Source organism: Montipora capricornis, chromosome 6, assembly GCF_036669925.1.
Source record: "Montipora capricornis isolate CH-2021 chromosome 6, ASM3666992v2, whole genome shotgun sequence".
NCBI lineage: Eukaryota > Metazoa > Cnidaria > Anthozoa > Scleractinia > Acroporidae > Montipora > Montipora capricornis.
The window spans coordinates 5530264-5540263 of NC_090888.1; the positions used below are offsets into that span (position 1 = coordinate 5530264).

At 38.7% G+C, this 10000-nt stretch overlaps 1 protein-coding gene across 1 annotated transcript in view; it reads right to left on the reverse strand.

Moving 5' to 3' along the window:
* The window catches only part of LOC138053140 (adhesion G protein-coupled receptor E5-like), a 17968-nt gene that overhangs the window by 3056 nt on the left and 4912 nt on the right, over positions 1 to 10000 (reverse strand). The window contains exons 3-6 of the mRNA XM_068899811.1: positions 9421 to 9670; positions 7550 to 7693; positions 5715 to 5851; positions 5019 to 5181 (exon numbers count right to left, since the gene is read on the reverse strand). Of these exons, the coding sequence (XP_068755912.1) occupies positions 5019 to 5181; positions 5715 to 5851; positions 7550 to 7693; positions 9421 to 9670 (694 nt within the window). The remainder of the gene's footprint in view (positions 1 to 5018; positions 5182 to 5714; positions 5852 to 7549; positions 7694 to 9420; positions 9671 to 10000) is intronic.

The following is a 10000-nucleotide window of genomic DNA, read 5'->3' on the forward strand; positions in this document are numbered from 1 at the left end:
AACCAGAAATTCCCACTCAAGAATATAAAAAATCGAATCGGCAAAGTTTAAGTTTACGCAACTAAGCCTCAACAGTGTCAATAAATGGGTATCACGAAACACCTCTGGATATTATTAACTGTCAAGAATCGGTATTTAGACGGAAATCGGTGGGAGTTTACTCTAGTATAGGGTAGCAAAAGTCAGCTGAATTAGCTCTGGTATAGGCTAAGGGTTCCAGGGTCCCAGCGGCACATCCCCACCCAGATATTTCTAAAGTGTGCCCCCCCCCCCCATCCCCGCCGAAAGTTAGATTTTAATTGTACTGTCTTCCTCATGCACGTGAATAGTGCAGACTTACGAGGAAATTAAGTCCGCCATCTTGGCGGGATACTTGAAAAATGGTTCAGTGAGTTATTGTGGGCTGTTGTAATACCTCCCTGTTAAAAATGAAGTCCTTCTCAAAGAATGAGTCATCTGAATTTAGAAGGAAAAACTTGCCAAATATCCAGCACCGTCACAGCTGTTCAGATCATTTCGAACCCTTCTGTTTTGAAGGTGTCTTGGTCACAGTGATCGATGCGACAGTAGCATGTAATTGATGAAATGTTAACTTTGTGACCCGAAAAAAAAATCGTTTGAAACCTGACACTTCCGGTTCCATTTTCCCAACCCCACCCGGGCAAAGGTCAAATTCTCCACCCCGGGGAGGGCCTTACCCATCAAAAGCCCCGGATTTTCCCGGGTTGGGAAGGAAGGGATGTTGAAGTTTTCGTTTCTTCGGCGCATATTCCTCTCAAGGATGACTTTACCTTTTAGTGAATAGCATATTTTACCAACCTATTTCTAATTATAATTTTCAGGTTGTTGTATTACTTTTAAATGTAGATTTCATTTCATTAATTGATCAATTATTGGTAACTTACGTAGTTAAGTATTTGTAAAACGGCCTAAACGGTCGACGCAAGAACAACAGATTTGAGCTAGGCTTTACGAGTTTATTAGAGTCAACAGAGCTCGAGTGATATAATGACAAAAAAACGGGAACGAGTAACGCTATAAAACAAATATAAGCTAATGAATTAAACATAGTAAATTGATATTATTTACAAGTTGAATAATAAAAACTATCCTACATAGCAGATACATGCGAATCAAAAGGCAAAGAAATTATTAACAAAAGAAGCAAAAAGAGTGTAAATTCTAAACAAATTAAACAATGTTATAATCCAAGAACCATTATATGAATCACGGACTTGGCAATAGCTAGAGTTATTAGCACTGAATTCTACGTGAAGCTACAATAGTACATTGAAAGTAATAATTGTGAAATAGTCATAACAAACGGATGATTTGGAATTAAAATCATACATATAATGAAGAGGAAAAGAGTTGAGCAAAACTACAGTACATGTAATCACTTATTGAAAAAGAAAAAAAAAAGTTCAACAGGCAAATTACATGCTTTGCCACACTAAAGGCCAACGTAGATAAATAAATCATGGCAAAAGCTAATGATATGTGGCAATCACTGCTAAGAAACTAAAATCAATAACAGAAACAGAAAGCTATGTCTAGTAAACTAAACTAAACTAAGGGCTAGGCATAAATAAAGAAATAGGAAAGTACTGATAACATTACCAAGTGTTATTGATAACTACAAATCTCAGACGACTTGAAAATGACATGTCTTCAAGACTGACACTTCAGGTAAATCCCATATAAAAGTAACGGTGGTGCTAGTCGGGAATTTTTAAAAGAACCCCTAAGGCCCGTTTCAAACGTCGAACTTTTCATGTGCCGAATCTAATGCAAATGAGAAAATCTATTGTTTTCGCTCATTTGCATTAGATTCGGCACATGAAAAGTTCGACGTTTGAAACAGGCCTAAGAGGTACTAAGATCCTGTCTAGTGGGAGTGGCAGAAAATTTTTTCTCCTTAAGAGGTACCAAATTATGGGTTTTTATTAGACAAAATTAAAAATTAGTTAATTGTCAGATACCTCCTGTCATGATTTTTCGTCTCAATACCCTAAAAGGTACCGGTAAAGCTCCCGCTGTGGACGGGACCTTTTGAGGCTGAACACCCTAAAAGGTACCAAAACCGCTTTTTTAACCTCCAAAAGGTAGGACGAGCACCCCCGTCCTTTTTTTATGAGAGACCCCCCCGAGGGGGGTGTAGGGAGCAAGTTTACTACCCACTTATTTAATTTAACTTATGTAAATAAATCAATTGTCACATCATATAACGCTACTATTGCCCACAGCTTTCTAATATCGTTCTTGTTAAAGAAAATGAATATGTTTGAATACTGAACTGTACCATTACTGCGGCTGTCTTTGTTAAATAAAGATTGTTGTAACTTTTTCATGGCAAATATATTACTGCTGAGTTTCTTCGTAATCTAGAACGCTAGGACTCTAAGAACGGCTAGGGGTAGGGGTACGGGTAGGGGTAGGGTTAGGGGTATGGGTTAGGGTAGGGGTAGGGGTAGGGTTAGGGGTCGGGGTACGGTTAGGGGTAGGGGTACGGGTAAGGGTAGGGGTAGGGGTAGGGTAGAGGTAGGGGTAGGGTTAGGGGTAGGGGTACGGGTAGGGGTAGGGGTACGGGTAGGGGTAGGGGTAGGGGTAGGGGTAGGGGTAGGGGTAGGATCCTTTAAAGTAAAGTAAAGTGGTGCATTTATACAGCGCCTTTATCACAATCGTCTCAAAGGCGCTTTACAATGATCAATTTACCCCCAGCGGATTGGAAGCATATACAGGCGCAAATGGCAGCGGCTTCTATGCAGTCCATTCATGCTGGTACTCATTTTACCAACCTCGGAAGGATGGAAAGCTGAGTGAACTTTAGCGGGAAAGAAGGTCGCCAATTATTCCACTCTCGGCAGAACCGGGAATGGAACCCGGGACCTTAGCAGCAGAGATCTTACCACTGCGCCAACCCCTCCGCTCCTTTGTCTTAGCTGTATTTTTTGGTGCATTCGAGCTGCACCGATTTCTTAATTTGGCTATTTTGGCTTTATATAGCTGTATTGACTTCCCACTTGCAGCAAATGACAAGAAGATGAACAGACCTATGAAACATGCACAAATAACATCAGTAAATGCAGTTTTTGAACGAAATGCTAAGAACTCTTTATTTTTCTTTGTAACCTTAGCCTTCTCGATTTTACAGCACACATTTCGGATGGACGCTAATTTCAATAAGCGTCACGGACTGTCTCCTTGCTCTTGTTGCCAACTCCAACAGCACTCGTTTCTCAGAATACAGGCAATTTACGTCACAAAGTGTCACCCAAATGCAGCTCTTTATTAAAGTTTAACTGCTGCATTTACCCAAAGCTAAAAATAACGCTAATCTTTATTGTTGAAAATAGTTAGCAAATGCTTAGACGTAAAGGGACCCTTCATGTTGGATGTCAAAATTGGCAGTGCATCTAACTAGAGTCAAACCTGGACATAAGTGGAGTCATAGTTAATCTAGGGACTGGCCGTATGAAACCCTGGGAATTTCAAAAGCAGGAACCATACAGTCGCAATTAGATGATGAACCGACCGTGACCCTGCACAATCTTTTGGTTTTGGTTCGCAAGTTAATTTGGAATAAATTAGTCGAAGCTTTTGATTGGTTATCCTGCCGAAAAAAGCGTGTTTTTGTCGGGTTTTGTGCAGGGTCTAGACCAAAAAAGGGAACAAAAACATGAAACAAAGAAACTTGTCGAGTTTCATAACTATCCTACATCTATTAACTATGGCGGAGTTGAGCCGGGTATCTAGCGCAAAGCGGGATGGCTAACAGCTCAGATAGGGAAGTTTGTCTGAGCCCACTGCTTAAAACTTTGGGATGGTATGTAGCCACCTTACTTTCCTACTGAAGTTTTGATTGGTCTGACAAGTGAAGGTACTATTTACTTCTCAAAATCTTAAAAGAAGACTCACGGTTTAAGCACTGGTTATTGATAACAAAGATGACGATGTTTATGATGACCATTACTTTTGAAGGGTGGACAGAACCGCTTGTCATATGAAACTTTCAGTAAGATCAAGTCATTCCAAATGAGCATCCTTTAAGCATTCATATATGTGACCATATCATACAAAGAAAAGGTGTTTGAAAATCGAAGTGAAAACGATACTGAGGGAGGTACAAAACTAAATATGATGTAACCAACAGGAACTAAATTACAGGACGCTGGTGATTACAACGAATAAGTATTGTTTCATATTAGAAGCATTTAAATCGGAACCTTGAACGGTTTAACAAATGATAAAAGTTGATTACGTTCGATTATGTTTAAAGAGAGAATCACGCGAGCTGAAAGATCCTTAGGTATAGCCAGATTATAAAATTTCAGCGCGGTTTAATTGGAAGGAAGTTACTTATGGACGTTTCAAAATCACTTCGTTTCTTTCTTCCCAGACCGACGTCAGGAAATATAACTTAGTGCGATTTCAAATATTTCGCGATAATTCTTTCTGTCTTGTTCACTTTGTACAATTACAGGCGAACTATCCTGTAACTGGGTGGGTACGAACTGTTTTAATGAGTCAAAACAGAAAACGAATGGTTCATTGTCATATGCTCACGTTGTCATCAAAACCTAAAATTTGGTGATTTCACGATGTTGTTTTTTGGAGTACGGCTGCGCATGCAGCACGATTGTTTTCCTTTTTTAAGCAATAATATTTTTGCTTTGTGCCGTTGCCGTAGCCGTTGTCCTTGCTTAATTTAACTCCCTTTTGAACGTTCCAACTGAAAAGCCAGCTTGAAAAACTATAGATTCCAAGTAGTCCTTTAAGACCTCGAATTTCATTGAACCAGCATCGGACAAAGCTCTAATTATGGTTTAGGGTTGGACGTCACTGTTCTGTCGTGCATTTTTGTGCCCCATTGTTTCCTGAGCCAAAAGCCGAGAATCGTTGTAAGAGCTGCATGAGTCCTGACACAAAAACTAAGCTGATACCATAACTACGATACATCAGGGATAAGCAAAAACGTACAAAAATGAAGGAAATAAAACAAAGAAAGAGCATAATACCTTGAAGGCTGTTCAGAATAACATACGGGTACCACAAAAATGACAAGGCCTTAACGTTGGCAACGATTCCAAGAATCCATGTCACCCCCATGACTGACGCCATTTTGACAAAAACCAAGGCTACGCCGGTGCTATGCCGCTTATTGGTAACCTTCTGCGTTCTCTGGAAAAAAAAGTTCGTCACTGATAATGTTGGAATGGCACCAAGCAAGGAAAACTTAACCGTTACACAAAGTGTGCCCCTTTTGCATGCGAAACTGTGCCTGGTTTAAGAGACATTTGTCAATGGTTGCGATACCTTCTCGTAAAAGCTAGTTCTTGCTCTCTTGCAGTAAGGAACATAGACTTCCGGTCTGTATAGCAGCAGTCCTTTTATTATTCACTGGAAGTGTCGCATTTTGAAAATCAGTCGGCTACTCAGCCGTCAAACAATTAATTGATTGGTGATTATTGGCTCGAGACTAAGGGTTCCCGTCCATCTGTCAAATTCAGCCTTGCAGTACAAGACCCGTTGACGTGTGGTTAGGCAGCAATCATCCGTTAGTCGAGGAGAGGGTGTTCACTTACTTGGCGAGTGTGGCGGACTGCCATCCTTAATCACTCAGACAGTAGCTATTTTATTTATTCAGTACATCGTTTCGAATGCTATTATATCAAAATCTGATAAATGCATATCTAATAGCTTTGTCAACGTACCTTCCTTGTCTTTACAATGTGCAACACGGTATGCACCAATGCAAATGCATTGAAGAGCATTATCAATGCAACTGGCGCAACAAAGAAATAAAGAACTGCTTCGGGCTTCGATATGAAACAGTAAGCCTCTCCCTCTCCTGTTAATCAAAGGAAGAAATTAAAATAATAAAGCATTAGGGGCACCCAGCTATCGTCTTCGGTTAAATATCTGTTTGGGAGAGCCAAACTGGTCTAAGAATTTCTGTTCTACATTGCCAAACAGCACTAATATAGATTTCTTTACTAAAACACCACCTAAAACATACGCAACCAGGGAATTGAAAGCAGTCCCTTACGTTTTCGGATGGGATTCATATTTTTGCAATTTTTGGCACTTAAAAAGGTCACCTACAATCGGGTTTGATTGCCAATTTCAGCTAGCAATTTCTGAAATGAAGATATCAACAGTATATCATTCCCTAAATTTTCGGACACTTCAAATTTCAGCTAAGATTTCCAAACAGATCTAATTCTTCTGGGACATAAAAGCAACTCTTTAGACAGCCTTTATACATTACAAGAAACCTAGAAATTTCTCTCAAAGGCTTTTTAAATTTGCTCGTTGGGTACCCTTGGAATAATTATCGCAGTTGCGATCAAAGTCGGCAGTTGAAAGGAAGCACGGGAAAAAAATCCGTTGGTTCTTGACTTTTTCCAGGGATAAAAAACGTAAGTGAGTAAAGAATTTCTTTTAACTCGATGGTTACTAGAACGTGAAACTTGTGGGGTCGTGTTAAAAATACAGAGTAAAGAAAGATAAATTGAATGGAATAAAATAATATACTTATGTACAATCTAAACCGTTACTGTATCAGAATAAATTAAAGGTAAAATAGACTTAAATAGATGACTTCCGAAAGCTGAATAATTTGAAAGTGTCTGTTTTCGCCACGCATTTTGAGAACTTCTTTGCATTGCCCCTGTTGGAATTAAAGGGCTGGTGTTCCATTAGCTTCAAGTTGACGTTGTTGCAAACTGTTCAGCCTATTAAATATCTATGTTGTTGGTAACTTAAATTACAGACATTTTTTTCGCCAAAATTAATAATAATAATAATAATAATAACAATAATAATAATAATACTACTACTACTACTACTACTACTACTACTACTACTCACTACAACAACTACTACCACTACCACTACTACTACTACTACTACTACTACTACTACTACTACTACTACTACTACTACTACTACTACTACTACTACTACTACTACTACTACTAATAATAATAATAATAATAATAATTGCAACTTTATTTCCGTGTCAATGGATTTAGCACAAGAGCTTTAACTGGGGACAGAAACAAAAGTAAATCAAATCAAATCAAATCTTGGGTAATGTGAAGATGTGAAGATGGAAGATGTCTGACGGAGTCAGACCCGGAGAAAAAACCTCTCGGAGCAGAAAAAATAACCAACAAACTCAACCCACATCAGCTCAGTATGACTGGGAATCAAACCCGGGCCACATTGATGGGAGGCGTGCACTTTCACCACTGCGCCACCCCTGCTGTTAAGAATCTCACTTGGTCGTAAGCAAACAAGTTGGCTATTTACAAGTGCAGCCGAGAAGTTGAACCAGGGACAACCAGGATCATTGAAATATTCCACGAGTGGTCAGAGCGGGGCTTGAACCCGGGATCTCCGGATCTCAAGGCAAGCGCCCTAACCCCTGGACAGCACTGTCTCCTAACGCAAATAGCAAGCAGGAGCAACTAAAAGCTATACAAAATGAACTGCTCTGCCGTGACACAGTCATTTTAAATTCATATTGAGACAGCAGACCTACCGTATCCAATGAATCCTTTGCTGAGAATTTGGTCAATGATCACAAAGATGGACACGGCAATAGCAGGAACTCCCCATCCGAACAAACAGTATCTCATTAAGCGTTTATTCTGGTTTCCTTGACGACTCGATCCATGTCCGCCGTCTAGGTTAAAGAAGAATTCGATTTATAATAATAATCAATGGTAATAATAATAATAATAATAATAGTAATAATATTAATAATAATAATAATAATAATAATAATAATAGTAATAATTTAAAACTTTGTTTATTTCAAATTATCAGTAAAAATACACACACTGAAAAAACCAAATAAAGAACTCTAAAACAAGTATTAGGCTTATAGAGATACAAATACTAATAGTAATTCTAATAATAGCAATAATAGTTATTTATAAAAAAAATTTTCGTTTCCTATAAACATGTGTATAATAATAATAATAATAATAATAATAATAATAACAATAATAATAATAATATAATACATGAAAAAATTACGCTGGTCCTATTGGATAAGGACAATGCAGTTCAGGTGTAACACTAGTGCAGTGCAAAAAAGTTTAATACCGGTGCCAAAAAGTGTAATGCCATTGCAAATTACGCATCGAAATTTTGGATTATGATTGTCTAATAAACAATAGGGCTTGGTCAGAACAAATCAAATTTTTTGTTTTCAAATCAAGCGTGCGGCCTGGATGGGCAATTTATGGCGCAATTTTTACCTGATTGCGTGATACGCGTGCGTTTCCTCTGCTTAGCTATCTCGACACTCACTTTTTTCATGTTTATTATTATTAAGTAATCGTATGATTTTTGTCATGCTATTTGGAATAAAAAAGCACTTGTAAATTTTATCAAAGACGAAGAAAATTGCTCGAGCCCGTAGGGCTTGTTCAATTTGTAATTGTTTTCAAACACTACAAATTCAACTCGCCCTACGGGCTCGTGCAATTTTCTTCGTCTTAAAAGAAATTTATTCTTGCTTATTGATTCCAAATTGCACTCGAAATCATGTGACTGCCCATACGGCTACTAACAAAAATCACTTTCTTTAAGTCTTAAGGTTCTTTAGCCGAGCACGAGTGCTCTGCTAATTAACTAACTTGAGGAATCTAGCGTGTTTCATGCTCCTTTTCGGCCTATGTTCGGAAGGCGTGTAATTAGATTTGACCGCAGGCGCCCCCAGCAATGCATAACTATTATGTAGTAAGAGAGCTCAATGATGAAAAGAGAACAGTTAAAACTCAAGTTAAGTTAAAAAACTAAATGTTTTTCTCTCGCAATAAACTTTCCCTACCTCAAATATCTTGTTTGCTTTTGTTTTGTGTTCATTCATTAGCCATTGTTGATATAGTGAAATCAGTACTCGTTTATACACTATAAACGAGTACTGATTTCACCATATCAGCGATGGCTAATGAATCGACACAAAACAAAAGTCATCAACATATTTGAAGTAGGGAAAGTTTATTGCGAGAGGAAGACATTCAGATTTTAAACGTAACTTGAGTTTTAACTGTTTTCATCATTAAATTCTCTCACTACATAATAGTTATGCACTGCAAAATCGCGTTGTGAGCTTTGGTTGCCTGTGATTTGACAAGAATCAAGAGGTGTCCAGTTGCTCCCCTCCCAAACTCTCGCTCGCGTGCGGGAATACATGACAATCAACGTCACATAGTGTCCCTCAAACTTCAGTCCTCAGAGTTACATTAGCTATAACCAGAAAATGACGCTAACTGCCTTTACCCCTATCTCATTGTTGGAAATAGATAGCAAATGTTGAGACTTTAACATGGACACTTCGTGTTGGAAATCGAATTACGTGTATTTCTGGACAGAAGTTTTGACGTACTCTTATAAGCTTACCCGAGGAAGTAAATGTCTTGTGCACATCATATGCCATAGCATTCATCCACGTGAAAGAGCACAAGACAAAGTAATGAAGAAGAACGGCAATGACCTGGCATTGCTCACGACTGGAAGTCTTCATTGCTGAGAGAAAGACGCCTTGATACAGCAGCAAAGATAGCGACAAGTTGATAATGATCCTTCCAGGCAAGTAGCGCAGTTCAGAAAATAGAGCGTAAGTCGCCAACAGAAGAAGTAGGGAAGCCATTCACGTTATGCAGCCAGCTGAAGTCAATATTTGGAGAGACGTTGGCGTTGTTTTAGTGAGGTAGCCTGCGCTTGGCTGTTCGGAAAACACTGTCGCATTTCTTGAGAAGTTGACGCAAAGTAGCAAAATTTTCCTGCGAATTGTGTACCTCGTTTTCCCGTACATCTTGTTGTGAGGTTTAATGTAAACAGTACCATTAGGTCGTTGTTCATAATCGCTTTGGTTGAAAGGTACGAAAGTGCAGTTTAAATTCAACAACAATCTTGTTTCGTTTGATATGAAATCAACGGGTACTGTTTTTTCACTCTGGGAAATGGGCGTGTCAGTTTG